The 18,659-nt window shown below is 46.3% G+C and overlaps 1 protein-coding gene across 2 annotated transcripts in view; it reads right to left on the bottom strand.

Moving 5' to 3' along the window:
• The window catches only part of LOC120021562 (EH domain-binding protein 1-like protein 1), a 41,984-nt gene that overhangs the window by 10,603 nt on the left and 12,722 nt on the right, over positions 1-18,659 (bottom strand). The window contains exons 2-10 of one of the 2 annotated variants that reach the window (XM_038965353.1): positions 15,729-15,786; positions 15,504-15,599; positions 15,295-15,348; positions 14,981-15,159; positions 14,723-14,862; positions 7,110-7,166; positions 6,165-6,363; positions 4,904-5,395; positions 3,948-4,562 (exon numbers count right to left, since the gene is read on the bottom strand). In XM_038965353.1, coding sequence (XP_038821281.1) covers positions 3,948-4,562; positions 4,904-5,395; positions 6,165-6,363; positions 7,110-7,166; positions 14,723-14,862; positions 14,981-15,159; positions 15,295-15,348; positions 15,504-15,599; positions 15,729-15,786 — 1,890 coding nt within the window. Of the gene's footprint in view, positions 1-3,947; positions 4,563-4,903; positions 5,396-6,164; positions 6,364-7,109; positions 7,167-7,671; positions 8,005-14,722; positions 14,863-14,980; positions 15,160-15,294; positions 15,349-15,503; positions 15,600-15,728; positions 15,787-18,659 lie in introns of those variants that run through there. The other variant, XM_038965354.1, reaches the window with a different exon arrangement.

Raw genomic sequence — 18,659 nt, forward strand, 5'->3', positions numbered from 1 at the left:
ATTTGGACCCCCCCTTTGTTCAGGGACACATTATTCCATTTCTGTTAGTCACATGTCTGTGGAACTTGTTCAGTTTATGTCTCAGTTGTTGAATCTTGTTATGTTCATACAAATATTTACACATGTTAAGTTTGCTGAAAATAAACGCAGTTGACAGTGAGAGAACGTTTATTTTTTTGCTGAGTTTACTTAGCATTAGCTAAATCTTCCCCTAACCCTAACCTTAATCCTTTTAGCAAACTCCGCCCCTAACCTTAACCCTTTATCTTAACTCCTAACCTTAACCCCTAGCCTAGCTTACGCTAGCCAGCTAGCTAACATTAGCATTAGCCACTTAGCCACCCCGAGCTAACATTAGCCACAACAAATTGGAATTTCATAACATATCATACGTGTTGCAAATTCGTGACATACTATACATTTTGCAAATTTGTAACATTATGTACGAATTACAATTCGTAACAAATGATATGAATTGCAATTCGTAACAAATAATACAAATTGCAATTCATAACAAATAATACAAATTGTAATTCATAGCATATGAAATGGATGATGGATATCCACAAATTAAAACATACCATACAAAAAGTAACATTTCATACTAAATGGAGGCTCTCTGATTTACATACAGAATAATACGAAATGCTCTGAGACCACGTTGTCATTAGACATTGGTCCATATGGCTGAAGTATGTCTCATAACAGTCTCATAACTAGAGAATGGGGATATTTGAACTATGTTTTTAGGTTACATTTACCGCAGGCATGGAAGATGCAGACTTTAAGACACATTTCAAGGTGACATAGTTGGACACCTACTTCTTGTTCATATTTCCATCCAATCTTTATACACATAGATCTGAAATCTGTAAAAATGGTTTAAACAACCTTTTTGTTATTCAAGCTTTACATCTTATTGGTAACATGCTTTTACAAGCAAGGGTACTAAATGTCCCTAAAATGCCTGTGGCCATGCTGATCAAAGCTGACAGAGCTGAGTAAGCCTCGGTTGCCTCTCAGAGTTACCCTCTGTACAGGCGGTAGGTAGCCTAGTGGTTAAGAGCGTTGGGCCAGTAACCGAAAGGTTGCTGGTTTGTGTCCCCGAACCGACTAGGTGAACAATCTGCTGATGTGCCCCTGGAGCAAGGCACTTAACTCTAATTGCTCCTGTAAGTCGCTCTGGATAAGAGCGTCAGCTAAATGACTAAAATGTACAGGGAACCCACTAATACTCTCATGAAGACATCAACATCAAGACCCTACTCCTGTACAGCTACAGGAACCTGCTTCAACCTGTCCAAAACCCGCTCATCTTCCAACACCTCTGATGTGCTCTCAGAGCTCTTCTTCGACACTAGATCTACCTGCTGCTCATTGTTGGGGTGTCCTGGGCCGAACATGGAAGAACCTGACTGACTTGCACCTTCCTCACACTCAGTGTGGACAACAGCACATTTTTCCAGATACAATCTATTTTTCTTAGAAGGGTGAATTGGGCCTCCTCAGTCGATGGTGTGTCAAAGGCTCCTGAACTGTCACAGTGAAAGTAAATGTCTGTTTCTCTATTTTACTTGGAGGGAGATGGGAGGAAAATGTCCTATAGGTACTCAGTAATGTAGATCTCTGCTACAGACACCTGTCTAGATGGGCTGCCACGGATACAGATATGAAATGACACACTTGATTGGACACTAATCTGAAACCAGCAGAAGGACTGGAATCCATAGAGTCATGATCCATAGGTCATGATTTCTAATATGGGGAAAATGACTAGTCTCCAGAAAAGTTATAGCCTAAACGCAGTGTTATTGGCACTTGTTGGCGAGCAGTACATTTTTTTTTAAATGTCAACACCACCACAATTATGCATGTCTAGTGTAAATGTGCCCCACAGACACTTTATGCCATGCTGTGATGTGTTCAACCCCCAGTAACTTACCCTGTTTGCAAGGTATTCTTTGTTGGTTCCAATGTGCTCATGCCTATTCCCTCTGTCCCCTTCTCCTTAGTTTCCTCCTCTAAAGTAGCCCACAGAGGCCTTTCTGCCTCAGTTACAGCCTCCCTACTGGGAGGACGCTTCATATCGCACGGCCCCTCTTCCTTCATAACATCTGACTCTCCAGCTGGAGAAATGTCTCCTTCCACTGACACAGGCGTGTCTAACAGCAATGTGCGCTCCATGGTGGAGCTACCGACAGCCTTCGTGGGGAGATCCAGAGGAGGTGTAGTCGATATTGACGGTACACTGTCTTTACCATTTTCCTCTTCAATCATCTGTTTTCTAAGTGATTCAGAAGACTGGGTAGTGGGCTCTGGGGTAGCAGAAGACTGGGTAGTGGGCTCTGGGGTAGCAGAAGACTGGGTAGTGGGCTCTGGGATAGCAGAAGACTGGGTCACTGTGGCCTCTGGGGTAGGAGAAGACTGGGTAGTGGGCTCTGGGATAGCAGAAGACTGGGTAGTGGGCTCTGGGGTAGCAGAAGACTGGGTAGTGGGCTCTGGGGTAGCAGAAGACTGGGTAGTGGGCTCTGGGGTAGCAGAAGACTGGGTAGTGGGCTCTGGGGTAGCAGAAGACTGGGTAGTGGGCTCTGGGGTAGCAGAAGACTGGGTAGTGGGCTCTGGGGTAGCAGAAGACTGGGCAGTGGGCTCTGGGGTAGCAGAAGACTGGGCAGTGGGCTCTGGGGTAGCTGAAGACTGGGTATTAGGTTCTGGTGTAGCAGACGACTGGGTAGTGGGCTCTGGGGTAGCAGAAGACTGGGTAGTGGGCTCTGGGGTAGCTGAAGACTGTGTAGTGGGCTCTGGGGTAGCTGAAGACTGGGTAGTGGGCTCTGGGGTAGCAGAATACTGGGTAGTGGGCTCTGGGGTAGCAGAATACTGGGCAGTGGGCTCTGGGGTAGCAGAATACTGGGTAGTGGGCTCTGGGGTAGCTGAAGACTGTGTAGTGGGCTCTGGGGTAGCAGAATACTGGGCAGTGGGGTCTGGGGTAGCTGAAGACTGTGTAGTGGGCTCTGGGGAAGCTGGCATCTGGAGCAGCTCTGATTCATCTGAGATGATTTGCTTGTGACCCTGAACTCTGATAATAGCAGCTTCTGGCTTAACATCTTTGTCTGAGCTGAGAGGGCAAACATATGGGAAGGACATCAGTATTATGACACAGTGAATACTTACAGATCAGACACTCAAAATAACTGTAGGACAGGGCCAGGCATCGTATTACATTTGAACTATTGCCAAGGATTACCACCAGACCATAATTCACATCTATATGGTAAACTTGACCTGAAGTCATCAATTACTCTCAGTGTTATAGAGATGCCTCCCTTCCTTCCACACTTACCCTGTCTCCAGTGATTCTACATCTGGCACTAACATGTTCTCATCTACTTCCCCCTGTTCCTCCCTGAGGACTTCATCTTTGATCATCACTTCTCCAGAGTCCTGCTCTGGTTCCTGATCATTAGCTTTCTCCTCCAGGGCCTTCCAGAGTGGAACCTCTGGCTGCTCCAGGGCCTCTGTTGGAGGCTGAAGCTGTGGGTCTGTCTTCTCTGGCAGTTCTACATTCTCCATTGCATCCTCAGCTATGGTGTCTAATGTGAATCTCAATTGGATCATAGGTGCAAGGATTTCATATTGCGGGGTATCAGGCATTTTGGGTGTCTCTAGGCTTACTGGAGTAGCATCCATGGTTTTACCCATAGAAATGGAATAACTACTGTTTGATAGTACATCTATTTCTATGGTTTTATCTACACTGACACTGCCTGACAAGGGAAACATTTCTGCTTTTGATGACACATGGTCAGAAGAACTGAAAGAGAGACAGAAGGTGACATGGAACAGGACATGGAGTGGGACAGAGGAAGTGAGAGTTAGACAATAGAAAGGTTGACAAGGTTAAAGGACATTTCGTAGAGAGGAAAATGCTAATAAGATGTGCTCTCACTTACCGCTCTTTCAGAACACAGTTAGCATCTCTTCTGTGTTCTTCCAAAACACCTGCTTCCTCTTTCGCTGCGTTCCATTCAGAACTATGTGACTCCTCTACACTCTTGTTCACTTGAACTTCCAGAGTGGCTGATTTGTGCTCATCAGCTTGTGATAATGAGGCCTTCTCATCCCGAGGTTGATGGTCCATCTGTTTCTTATCATTCTCTTTGGAGCCCATAACCTCCTCAGCCCACGACGGCCTTTTCGCTTTGATTGGCATTTTCATTTCCTTGTCTTTGCTGGGAAGACCTGCCTTCAGGGCAGCCATGCTTTTCATAATTTCCTTGTCTTTGCTGGGAGGACCTGCCTTCAGAGCAGCCATGTTTTTCATAATTTCCCTGTCTTCATCTGACCTGTTGAGGTCATATAAACAAGGTGAATGAGGTACTGGGCTCTTTTTCCCCTGCTTCTTATCAACGGGCTGCTCTAGGCCTTTAGCGTGCTTCTCAGCTGCATCTCCACACGTGATGTTTTCAATCTCTGGAAGTGTCTTTGTGTCAACTGGGCCGTGCTCTACGTGGAGCTCCATTGATGTTGGCACTCCAGTCGACTCTGGATCAGCTGTCTGTTCAACACTGTGGACAGGGACATTGATGTTAAGGGTCTGAGCATCAATGGAGATATTATTCTCAGAAGTGCGCACGTGTGTGTGTGTGCATGAGTGTCCGTGTGTGTATGTGTATATGTGTGCACGTGTGTGAGTACACTTGCAATGGTAAACATATTTTTGTGTTAAGGAGAAACACAGAGGAGCTTTCAATAAACACAGAAATAGTGTCTGTGTAAAATGGCCCAGTATAGTGTTTAGGCTTGTAAGGATGACATGTTATTATACATCGTCACATGAGGATGAGGAAAAAGGATGAAACTGCAGCACAGTGTTAGTGTGTGCTTGTCTACGGAATGTCACACTCACCTTCCATCCTGATGATCCATTTCAGTCATCAAGGTGCTGAATGGTGACCTCTTTACTGCGCCCACTTTTGATGTTTCTTCATCTGCATTGTCCTCCAAAAATAAGTTACCGGCCATGACTGACGGATCAGACGTCTCTATGATTATGTCATCAAGGTCGAGCTCAGCCAATGGCGGCTTGTCTGCACTAAAAGGTTTTTCACCCGGGGTTGAGGCAGAGTTGTCCTCTGGTTTGGCAGGTTGAGAAGGCACTTCTTTGGTCTCATTGGATTTCTGTTTAAAGTCAGGCTTCTTTTCAGCCAATGGCGTGTTATCAGCACTAAAAGCTCCCAGGATGTTGGTAGAAGGCTCTGTATGGGTAGTGCTCTCTGGTGCTTCTGTCTCTGGGCTAGAGAAAGGCCATGGAGGAGGGAGCGCTGGAATAAGCTCTGCTGAGACTTCTGTGTGAATAGGGCCAGGAACATCAGTTGCTGGGTCGCCATCTTGCCCAGAACTGAGGAACAAAGATACTTGGTGTCAGAGCTCAGACGTTGAGAGCAGGGAGTTTGCGGGGCACACAGCAGGCAGGTCACACACATTGGCAGGGTCATGAACCAGTAGTGTTAGGGAGGGTTGTGCTTTATAGAAGGTGAAATGAAAGTAGGTGTAACAAGACAAAGGGGAGGGGGTGAGTAATTATGGGTATAAATATCAGACACTAGAGACATACATGCCACTCTTTACCAGTCCTCCCTGTTTGAGGCCATACATAGGCCTATTTCTGCCCTTTATGAGTCAACAGGGATCCATCAAGCAGGAGGTCAGATTACAGCGTGTCTCTGCACTATTGCTGTAAAGCTGAAATCATGGCAATGGTTCCTTTCACTCCATAAAACTTTTGTATCCATTGGCATCCATTTTATGGTTAGGCAAAAAATTATAGCAATCAATAGAGACAAAAAAGGCAATTTTTACACCAACAAATAACTTTCAATTCATTACATTTTCAAAATACATTTACTCAATAAAATTGCATTTTTCAAATAATCATTCTCAAAAACGTTTGGATATTGTCCCATACAATAATCTGTACTCTTACTTTTTTGTTAATTTTGCCGACACCGCTGCAGTTCCCCAGCAACCCCACTAGACCCCGACTTTGAATACCACTGCCTACTACATCACACAGCAACAAGACAGCAACAACTCCATTTAAAAATCAATGTGTGAGGTCCAAGCTGTGAAGTGGCTGTACGTACGGTATACCATCACTAGGAACTCACCCTTTAATAGTACTGGCATCTTTCAACCCCACAGTTTTAATGGTACTGGCATCTTTCAACCCCACAGTTTTCTCTACGGAGGCTTGTTGGTTCGCGATCCTGACGGTCCTGGGGGAGTGAGGAGACTCGTCCCCTCTCAGAGCCAGGGGAACGGTCTCACTGGAGACAGATGGCGTCTGCTGCTCTGACAGTTTCGGACCTAGAGCAATCAGGGAGTAAAACATATAGATTATGCTATAATTAAGCAATAAGGCCTGAAGGGGTGTGATAGGTAGCCTGGCGGGTAGGAGCGTTGGGCCAGTAACCGAAAGGTTGCTGGATCGAATTCCCAAGCTGACAAGGTAAAAATCTGTCATTCTGCCCCTGAGCAAGGCAGTTAACCCACTGTTTCCCAGGCGCTGAAGACGTGGATGTCGATTAAGGCAGCCCTCCGCACCTCTCTGATTCAGCGGTTGGGTTAAATGTGGAAGACACATTTCAGTTGAATGTATTATGTCGTACAACTGACTAGGTATCCCCTTTCCCTTTCCCTATATGGCCAATATACCACGGCTAAGGGCTGTTCTGAAACACGACGCAACGCAGAGTGCCTGGATACAACCCTTAGCCGTGGTATATTGGCAATATACCACAAACACCTGAGTTGCCTTATTGCTATTATAAACTGGTTACCAACGTAATTAGAGCAGTAAAAATAAATGTTTTTCATACCCATGGTATACGGTATGATATATCAAGGCTTTAAGCCTATCAGCATTCAGGGCTCGAACCACCCAGTTTATAATGTAATATAGTAAATACTGTTTAGATAATTGTATTATGTAAAAAATTATCTTTATGAATGCATTTGAGTGTTATTCAGGGCTCATACATATCGGTGGTTAGTACAGTTTGTACATTAGACTGATAGTATAAATATAGCGAGAACATGGTAGAATGTCTCACCAAGAGTAGGACTGTGGTATTCCTCTTCTGTGAGAGTCTTCAACTCCCTCTGTATTTCTGTAAAACACGCACACATACACACATCATGTCATGGGGATAACGTACAATATTATGTTATTTCAGTGTGTATAATTACGACATTGTTGACACTCAACAGTGCATAACATGATTTATACAGTACGTAAGTGTTGTTAGAACTGATATTTTACTGGCAGCAGTAACAGAACGTTCTACTCCATTACATATGCAACAGAATGTGTCATTCTGTCTACAGACAACAGGTACTTTGTGGAAGATATATTCTTAGCTAAGTACACCACTTCATTGGTACTGTGCCTTCAGCACTGCTCACAGGCATTGAATTAATTTAGTTAAAGCTACATTTGGCCGTGGAATATTGTGGTTGTCTCAGTGCTTTGCCAACGGGTAGTGTAGGGCAAGGGACAAACTGTCCAGAATGGTTTTATTGATGAAACTAGGCTGATGTCTTGGAGCTAGTTGCGCTCCCATCCCCTCCCATGTCCTAATGGTTTTCATGCTGAAAGACCTGTTGGTTCAGTACCTGACTGGGAGGCAGTGAGAACAGCTGAGGCAGGGACAGTAGCAGGAAACAGAGGGACAGGCTTGAGTAGAGGGTGAGAGAGAGGGGCAACAACTAGGGCAAGTTTATGGTGGGTGTTAGGGTGAGGAGTTGGAGGGTTGTGAGAGAAAAGACATTTGAAAGGAGGTGAGGACTTAGGGAAGGGGATGGAAAGGGGAGGAGAGTGAGGGTCACACAGGGCATCCAGGTCCAGGCTAGTCAACAGGGGGACAGGGGGGACAGGGGCCATGGCATCTCTGGGAGAGGGACAGAAATAGGAGGGGGACAGGCCAGAGGGGCCTGACACAGGCCTTGGGCTCCCCCACTCCCTCTGCCGGACTGAGAGAAGAGAGGTGATGAAGGGGATCGACAGAGAGAGAGAGAGGGGGTGAGAGAGAGAGCGAGCGAGAGAGAGGGAGCGAGAAAGAGAGAGAGAGAGAGAGAGAGAGAGAGAGAGAGAGAGAGAGAGAGAGAGAGAGAGAGAGAGAGAGAGAGAGAGAGAGAGAGAGAGAGAGAGAGAGAGAGAGAGAGAGAGAGAGAGAGAGAGAGAGAGAGAGAGAGAGAGAGAGAATTGTAAGTCAAAGATTGTAGATAAACAAAGGAAAAGGGAAGAGAAAAAATATATAATTAGTTCAGCAACCAGAATTAAGAGTGAAGACATAGCAGCAACTCAGCTTTGGCTCACGCTCCAAGATAATACAACCGAAGAGAAACAAGCTACACAAGCTATAATAGAAGTAACACAAAGTTATCAGCTTTGGCTACCTGGCTCAGGGTTTGGGAGCTGGGGTTTCGGGTGCGGTGGGACTGGCTGGGATAGGGCAGTAAAAGTGTTTTTATCTTGAGGAGAAGCAGCAGTGGAAAATATAGAGGGGGAGGAGGGACACTGATAAGTTGATACAATCTGAGGTCTGAAGACATTTGAGCGAGCTGCAGTAGAGGAAGAGGGGGGTGGGGGGGTGGGCATCAGTCATAAAGGACAGGAGAGGACAGAAAGATGATAGTGTAAGAAAAACTACAGCATGAGACTCTCAAACCTCCATGAGTCCAACTTAAAGACATATAATGGCTAATGTGATAAAGTAGGTGGACTTTGACCTATGAACTGCCATGTGTCTGGTACCTTTCTGTGGGTCGGAGGGGGGTTGAGAGAGGCCAACACCCCGAGGCTTCAAGTCCACTGCAGGGCCACTCAGAGCCCCTGGGAGACTACTGAGAAAAGACCCAGGCACTAGCAGCAACAAGGAAAGGAAAGTTTTCACTCATTGGTTTCTGCCAATGAGTGAGAGCCATGACTTGGTGGAAAGAGGGAAGATAAATAGCAGAAACCAATGAGTGAGAGCAATGACTTGGTGGAAAGAGGGAAGATAAATAGCAGAAACCAATGAGTGAGAGCAATGACTTGGTGGAAAGAGGGAAGATAAATAGCAGAAACCAATGAGTGAGAGCAATGACTTGGTGGAAAGAGGGAAGATAAATAGCAGAAACCAATGAGTGAGAGCAATGACTTGGTGGAAAGAGGGAAGATAAATAGCAGAAACCAATGAGTGAGAGCAATGACTTGGTGGAAAGAGGGAAGATAAATAGCAGAAACCAATGAGTGAGAGCAATGACTTGGTGGAAAAGGGGAAGATAAATAGCAGAAACCAATGAGTGAGAGCAATGACTTGGTGGAAAGAGGGAAGATAAATAGAAGAAACCAATGAGTGAGAGCAATGACTTGGTGGAAAGAGGGAAGATAAATAGCAGAAACCAATGAGTGAGAGCAATGACTTGGTGGAAAGAGGGATACTACAAGGCATGCCTTAAGACGTGCACTGATGTTACTTTTACTTTTTTCTAAACCACAATTTCCTGTTAATAATGCAGAGAACATTTCTGTTATCTTACAGTAACACTGGAAGTCTTAAACGAAAGCAAACAGGTTCAAAAGTGCCCCTGGTTGATGCTACTAGTCATTTCTATGTTGCTCAAAATCACTCTCATTAGACAGCCCAGACATTCCTACAGCATGCCCTTGCTGGGGGATACTTCTGTTGAAAATAATTCTAAGCAATTCATAGGCAATTCAGGGAGTACCATCATGCAGATTGAGAAACAAGTGAAGCTTCAGTAATCACTTGTCAAGGCAGCATCATTCAGTCTATCTGCCTGGCTGCAGGTACCTGAGCCCCTGCTGGGACGGAAGATTTGGGGAAGTGGTTGATAGTGGGTAAAGACTGGCACTGAGGGAAATGGGGGTCCTAGGGACACTAATGGCACCGAGGCTGATAGAACTGGTGGAACTGATGGAACTGATGGAACTAAGGGAACTGGTGGAACTGGTGGAACTGGTGGAACTGATGGAACTGGTGGAACTGAGGGAACTGGTGGAACTGATGGAACTGGTGGAACTGGTGGTACTGAGGGAACTGGTGGATCTGGTGGAACTGAGGGAACTGGTGGAACTGATGGAACTGGTGGAACTGAGGGAACTGGTGGAACTGATGGAACTGGTGGAACTGAGGGAAATGGTGGAACTAAGGCAACTGTTGGAACTGGTAGAACTGAGGGAAATGGTGGAACTTGTGGAACTAGGGGAACTGGTGAAACTGGGGGAACTGGTGAAACTGAGGGAACTGGTGGAACTGATAGAACTGAGGGAACTGGTGAAACTGGTGGAACTGGTGAAACTGATATAACTGATGGAACTGAGGGAACTGGTGAAACTGAGGGAACTGGTGGAACTGAGGGAACTGGTGAAACTGATAGAACTGATGGAACTGATGGAACTGAGGGAACTGGTGAAACTGAGGGAACTGGTGAAACCGAGGGAACTGGTGGAACTGAGGGAACTGGTGGAACTGAAGGAACTGGTGGAACTGAGGGAACTGGTGGAACTGGTGAAACTAGTGGAACTGAGGGAACTGGTGGTACTGAGGGAACTGGTGGAACTGAGGGAACTGGTGGAACTGAGGAAACTGGTGGAACTGGTAGAACTGATGGAACTGAGGGAACTGGTGGAACTGATGGAACTGGTGGAACTGAGGGAACTGGTAGAACTGATGGAACTGAGGGAACTGGTGGAACTGGTAGTACTGAGGGAACTGGTGGAACTGGTGGAACTGAGGGAACTGGTGGTACTGAGGGAACTAATGGAACTGGTGGAACTGAGGGAACTGATGGAACTGGTGGAACTGATGGAACTGGTGGAACTGATGGAACTGGTAGAACTGAGGGAACTGTTGGAACTGGTAGAACTAAGGGAACGGAGGGAACTGGTGGAACTGAGGGAACTGGTGGAACTGGTGGAACTGATGGAACTGATAGAACTGATGGAACTGGTGGAACTGATGGAACTGATGGAACTGGTGGAACTGAGGGAACTGGTGGAACTGAGGGAACTGATGGAACTGGTGGTACTGAGGAAACTGGTGGAACTGAGGGAAATGGTGGAACTGATGGAACTGGTAGAACTGGTAGAACTCAGGGAACTGTTGGAACTGGTAGAACTGAGGGAAATGGTGGAACTTGTGGAACTGAGGGAACTGGTGAAACTGGGGGAACTGGTGAAACTGGGGGAACTGGTGAAACTGAGGGGACTGGTGAAACTGGTGAAACTGATATAACTGATGGAACTGAGGGAACTGGTGAAACTGAGGGAACTGGTGGAACTGAGGGAACTGGTGAAACTGATAGAACTGATGGAACTGATGGAACTGAGGGAACTGGTGAAACTGAGGGAACTGGTGAAACCGAGGGAACTGGTGGAACTGAGGGAACTGGTGGAACTGAAGGAACTGGTGGAACTGAGGGAACTGGTGGAACTGATGAAACTGATAGAACTGATGGAACTGAGGGAACTGGTGGAACTGGTATAACTGATGGAAATGGTGGAACTGGTGGTACTGAGGGAACTGGTGGGACTGGGGGAACTGGTGGAACTGAGGGAACTGGTGGAACTGGTAGAACTGATGGAACTGAGGGAACTGGTAGAACTGAGGCAACTGGTGGAACTGGTGGAACTGGTGGTACTGAGGGAACTGGTGGGACTGAGGGAACTGGTGGAACTGAGGGAACTGGTGGAACTGGTAGAACTGATGGAACTGAGGGAACTGGTAGAACTGAGGCAACTGGTGGAACTGGTGAAACTGGTGGTACTGAGGGAACTGATGGAACTGGTGGAACTGAGGGAACTGGTGGAACTGATGGAACTGGTGGAACTGATGGAACTGGTAGAACTGAGGGAACTGTTGGAACTGGTGGAACTGATGGAACTGAGGGAACTGGTGGAACTGAGAGAACTGGTGGAACTGAGAGAACTGGTGGAACTGAGGGAACTGGTGAAACTGAGGGAACTGGTGGAACTGAGGGAACTGGTGAAACTGATAGAACTGATGGAACTGATGGAACTGAGGGAACTGGTGAAACTGAGGGAACTGGTGAAACCGAGGGAACTGGTGGAACTGAGGGAACTGGTGGAACTGAAGGAACTGGTGGAACTGAGGGAACTGGTGGAACTGATGAAACTGATAGAACTGATGGAACTGAGGGAACTGGTGGAACTGGTAGAACTGATGGAAATGGTGGAACTGGTGGTACTGAGGGAACTGGTGGGACTGGGGGAACTGGTGGAACTGAGGGAACTGGTGGAACTGGTAGAACTGATGGAACTGAGGGAACTGGTAGAACTGAGGCAACTGGTGGAACTGGTGGAACTGGTGGTACTGAGGGAACTGGTGGGGCTGAGGGAACTGGTGCAACTGAGGGAACTGGTGGAACTGGTAGAACTGATGGAACTGAGGGAACTGGTAGAACTGAGGCAACTGGTGGAACTGGTGAAACTGGTGGTACTGAGGGAAATGGTGGAACTGGTGGAACTGAGGGAACTGGTGAAACTGATAGAACTGATGGAACTGAGGGAACTGGTGAAACTGGGAGAACTGGTGAAACTGATAGAACTGATGGAACTGAGGGAACTGGTGAAACTGGGAGAACTGGTGAAACTGAGGGAACTGGTGGAACTGAGGGAACTGGTGGAACTGAGGGAACTGGTGGAACTGAGGGAACTTGTGGAACTGGTGAAACTGATAGAACTGGTGAAACTGAGGGAACTTGTGAAACTGAGGGAACTGGTGGAACTCAGGGAACTGGTGGAACTGAGGGAACTGGTGGAACTGGTGGAACTGGTGGAACTGATGGAACTGAGGGAACTGGTAAAACTGAGGGAACTGATGGTACTGAGGGAACTGAGGGAACTGGTGGAACTGGTGGAACTGGTGGAACTGAGGGAACTGGTGGAACTGATGGAACTGGTGGAACTGATGGAACTGGTGGAACTGATGGAACTGGTAGAACTGGGGGAACTGTTGGAACTGGTAGAACTAAGGGAAATGGCTGAACTGGTGGAACTGGTGGAACTGGTGGAACTGATGGAACTGATGGAACTGGTGGAACTGATAGAACTGGTGGAACTGGTGGAACTGATGGAACTGAGGGAACTGGTGGAACTGAGGGAACTGGTGGAACTGAGGGAACAAGTGGAACTGTTGGAACTGATGGAACTGAGGAAACTGGTGGAACTGGTGGAACTGAGGAAACTGGTGGAACTGGTGGAAGTGAGGGAACTGGTGGAACTGATGGAACTGGGGGAACTGGTGGAACTCAGGGAACTGATAGAACTGAGGAAACTGGTGGAACTGAGGGAACTGGTGAAACTGGGGGAACTGTTGAAACTGAGGGAACTGGTGGAACTGGTGGAACTGATAGAACTGATGGAACTGAGGGAACTGGTGAAACTGAGGGAACTGGTGGAACTGAGGGAACTGATGGAACTGCTGAAACTGATAGAACTGATGGAACTGAGGGAACTGGTGAAACTGAGGGAACTGGTGGAACTAGGGGGAACTGGTGGTACTGAGGGAACTGAGGGAACTGGTGGAACTAATGGAACTGGTGGAACTGAGGGAACTGGTGGAACTGGTGGAACTGAGGGAACTGGTGGAACTGAGGGAACTGTTGGAACTGGTAGAACTGAGGGAAATGGTGGAACTGGTGGAACTGAGGGAACTTGTGAAACTGAGGGAACTGGTGTAACTGGTGGAACTGAGGGAACTGGTGGAACTGAGGGAACTGGTGGAACTGAGGGAACTGGTGGAACTGGTAGAACTGAGGGAACTGGTGGAACTGAGGGAACTGGTGGAACTGAGGGAACTGGTGGAACTGAGGGAACTGGTGGAACTGGTAGAACTGAGGAAACTGGTGGAACTGAGGAAACTGGTGGAACCGAGGGAACTGGTGGAAGTGGTGGAAGTGGTGGAACTGGTAGAACTGAGGGAACTGGTGGAACTGAGGAAACTGGTGGAACTGAGGGAACTGGTGGAAGTGGTGGAACTGAGGGAACTGGTGGAACTGAGGAAACTTGTGGAACTGAGGAAACTGGTGGAACTGAGGAAACTGGTGGAACTGGTAGAACTGAGGGAACTGGTGGAACTGAGGGATCTGAGGGAACTGGTGGTACTGAGGGAACTGGGATCCATCAGCTCTGTGTAATGTTACAATTGTCATTTGTATCATCCTTGGATATGATTTTTGTAAATTATGGTAATTTATACATTTAAACATAAAGTATTGTGGTAGGATGATTGGAAAGGAGACACAAAGGTGGACACCAAAGGCCAGAACAAGATGAAGAACAGAACAAGGGGAAGAGAGGCAGGGTACCTATGACAGGGGGTTTCTTTAGAGGAGCAGGCCTCCTTCCCGGGGGAGGCACCGGGCGAGCAGGAGGGAGAGGAGCAGGCCTCCTTCCCGGGGGAGGCACCGGGCGAGCAGGAAGGAGAGGAGCTGGCAGAGAAAGTGGTGAAAGAAAGCAATGAGAATGAAAAAGAATGGACAGGAGATAGACTTTTAAAAAATGAAGCGGTAGAGTGAGGATGCCATCATTTATTGGAGAGGAAGGAAAGCATCAAATAGAGAGATGAACAACAGAAAGCATCAAAGAAGGTAAGGTTTTATCTGACGATGTATGTATGAGTTTATAATTGAAGTGTACCTGCGGCAGCTTTGCTAATGCTAGCTCCAGCACTAGACCTCCTGTCTTCCTCCTCATCACTCTCGTTGAAGTCGTCAAGGTTACCGATGTCTGTGGGTTTGACACTCATCAGGCTGGCCAGGCTCTGCATGTCTTCGTCGCTGTGGGAGAGTAACACAGCATTGTGAACTAAAATACATAATGAAGTCATTACTGATGTTATTACTGTAGTGGTAATTATGAATCTATCATTAGTGGGATATTATGGGATGGACTCACGTGGCTTTCCCCTCTCTGACAAACACACAGGACAGGGAGAGCTTCAGAGTGGCCTCCACCACCTTGACAGACAGGGGCTTCAGCTTCAATGTCAGGTCTTGCTGAGTGGGAGTGGCACTGGCAAACTTCTTCATATTCACGTCCACTGCAGCCAACACCTTACGTTGACCCTTTGTCTCCTGCAAGGCAAGCAGCAGGGATACATTCATGAGTGGGCTTTAGTGGTACAATTAGATGATCTTTAATGAACTTCTATATTTGAATGCTGCCTGTTATGAGATATTGTATTAGATAGAGGCAGAAAGTACACTCACACTCTCAATGACAAATGTCCAGTCTTTGTCTTCAAACACATCAGAATGGGGATCCTAGTGGGTAAGTACAGAGATGGAAATGACAGGGGAAAAGGACACATGTTGTTGTATGTTGTCAATTTACATTAGAAATGTCTAAAGATTATTTATCACAGAAGCAAATAGCTATGGTGCAGTGTACTCATGAATACCCATGGGGTGATATTTACCCTGAAGAGTGTGAGGGAGATATCCACGTTTTCAGGTACGGGCCAAACCACCATCCCCCTGTAGGGGTTCTTGATGCCCGGCTGCCATCCATGAAGCTAGAGAGAGAGATCAAGACAACAAGACTACATCAAAACATGATAGAAATGATGGAAATGCGTCCCTGCCATCCTGGTGGGATAAGAGATGTGCTGTTTTGAGGTAAGTAAAACAGGGTGAGTATTTACCTTAGAGCACATACGCCTATTTCTTCTGGTCCAAACCACCCTGACTTTATCTGGTTGCCTAAAATCATACAAAAAGGGACAATGGGACAAGAAACAGTGAGAAATACAATAAATTGTTTTGTAGATTATTTTAGTCCTTACATAATTCAGCATAAGTTATCTTCTTTGGCGTTTCAATGTAATAATTTCCACAAAAACACTAATACAAACACCAACACACAATTTTCTGAGAAGAACGGGACTGCTTCCCCAGTCAGTGTCATCACTGGTGGTTCAGCTCCAAAGAAAAAGTTTGTTTTACACAAACTGAACAACGCAAGGGAATCATGCCCTAACAGATGTTCTATTCCACAACAGATGACGAAGAGGGTGGATAGCAGACAATCAGCTGGAACCCAATACACACAACCCAAAGGCTGGAAGAGACACAGCATATATATGTGTGTGTGTGTGTGTGTGTGTGTGTGTGTGTGTGTGTGTGTGTGTGTGTGTGTGTGTGTGTGTGTGTGTGTGTGTGTGTGTGTGTGTGTGTGTGTGTGTGTGTGTGTGTGTGTGTGTCTAAAGTAAATCTCAGAATCTATTTTACATTACATAATGCATTCATGAAATATGTCATAGGCCTACACAAATGTTTGACTGTTTGTCCAATACATTGCTATTCTATCTGTCCTCAATGTGCAATATTATACAAGTGTTGCTCTGTCTCCACTGACTGGGAGAAGTTTCCAACCCTTGGTTTGCCTATTGTGTTTGTTAGAAGGAGAAGCTCTGGCTTCTGCAACACGGGAATAATGGAAGGAAGCTGCATTAAGGCCAATGGCACTGCTTTTTTGAGGCCTCTGGGGGTGGGGTACCTCACAAGAGGAAGGACCCATATTGCTCAATTACTTTTAATCTACAGTCTGAAGACCCTCCCATCCTGATTGTTTATGTTATAACAAGACCCTCCCACTTTATTATAACTATATCATGTTATTCTGGAATACAGTTGAGCTGTCTGCTCACTAATATTGCTTGTAAATTGTAATGCACGTGAAATGCAGGCCCTGTTTAATATATTACTATTGTAGGATCTATCTAAACTGAATTGAAGTTCCTCTAGTGCAGGGGACTCCTTACTGACATAGAGTCATTGGGCTAATACAGCCTGTTTAGGAGCACATAGAAAGCAGGGGCAAATTCAGTTCTGTCTCGGATTGTTAGAGCAACAGCGCAGAAGGGAGCCAAATGGCATGTTTGGGTGGGGAGGGGGTTGTTTTTAAAACATTGTGGTATCATAGGGCACAGAAATAGACTGACATACTGGAACAGACAAACCCATTACAACAGGAGAAAGCACACCCATACTCCTTCCTGAGTTACCAGAGGCCAATATGACTCACACCAAAAACAGGCTGCTGTGTCATGCTCCAGCTGTCATAAACTCAACCAGAGGCAAGACTGATCATTTGTTGAGACTGAAGACTTTGACCCTGACAGCTGCAACCAGTAGTAAGGCTTTCTCAACAACAAAAAACTCCCCCTCATTGGTTCTCAAGTTAGAACAGCTTATTACTAAACATGAGATGGACAGTTTGATCACTCTTCATGTTTGTGTTATTATAAGTGATACCCAGTTCAACTGGAGAGCTTCAAGTTCCTCTGTGTTCACATCACTAAGGATATATCATGGTCCAAACACACCAACACAGTTGTAAAGGCACAACAATGCCTTTTCAGGAGGCTGAAAATATTTGTCATGGTCACTCAGATCCTCAAAATCCTCATGGTCACTCAGATCCTCAAAATCCTCATGGTCACTCAGATCCTCACGCTGCAGACGGCTATACCGACCCGCTAATACAGGACTATTAAAGGCCCAGTGCACATTTTCTTTTCTCAAAAATGTTTCTTTATATATATATTGTAATTATTCAGATTTTTCAGGGGGTGCTGCATCCCTCAGCATCCCTACTTCCCGTGGCTTTGACAGCTGCACCATTGAGAGCATCTTGACTTTCTGCATCAACGTTTTGTATGGCAACTGCTTGGCATCTGACCGCAAGGGGGTAGTGCGTACGGACCAGTACATCACTGGGGCCGAACTCCCTGCCATCCAGGACCTTTATACCAGGCGGAGTCAGAGGAAGGCCCTAAAAATTGCCAAAGACTCCAGCCACCCAAGTCATAGACTACAAGCGGTACCTGAGCGCCAAGCCATAAGACTGCTGAACAGTTCATCAAATGGCCACCTGGACAATTTACATTGACACCCTTTTCTTTCTCACTGATATTCTTGCACTGGCTCTATGAACACTCACTGGACTCTACCCACACACTCACTGGACTACCCACACACTCACTGGACTCTACCCACACACTCACTGGACTCTACCCACACACTCACTGGATTCTACCCACACACTCACTGGATTCTACCCACACACTCACTGGATTCTACCCACACACTCACTGGATTCTAACTACACACTCACTGGATTCTACCCACACACTCACTGGACTCTACCCACACACTCACTGGACTCTACCCACACATTCACTGGACTACCCACACACTCATTGGACTCTACCCACACACTCACTGGACTACCCACACACTCACTGGACTCTACCCACACACTCACTGGACTCTACCCACACACTCACTGGATTCTACCCTCACACTCACTGAACTCTACCCACACACTCACTGAACTCTACTCACACACTCACTGGACTCTACCCACGCACTCACTGGACTCTACCCACACACTCACTGGTCGGAAGTTTACATACACTTAAGTTGGAGTCATTAAAACTCATTTTTCAACCACTCCACAAATGTCTTGTTGACAAACTATTGTTTTGGACATCTACTTTGTGCATGACACAAGTAATTTTTCAAACAATTGTTTACAGACAGATTATTTCACTTATATTTCACTTATAATA

The sequence above is a fragment of the Salvelinus namaycush genome, chromosome 26 (assembly GCF_016432855.1).
Source record: "Salvelinus namaycush isolate Seneca chromosome 26, SaNama_1.0, whole genome shotgun sequence".
In the NCBI taxonomy this organism is placed as follows: Eukaryota; Metazoa; Chordata; class Actinopteri; order Salmoniformes; family Salmonidae; genus Salvelinus; species Salvelinus namaycush.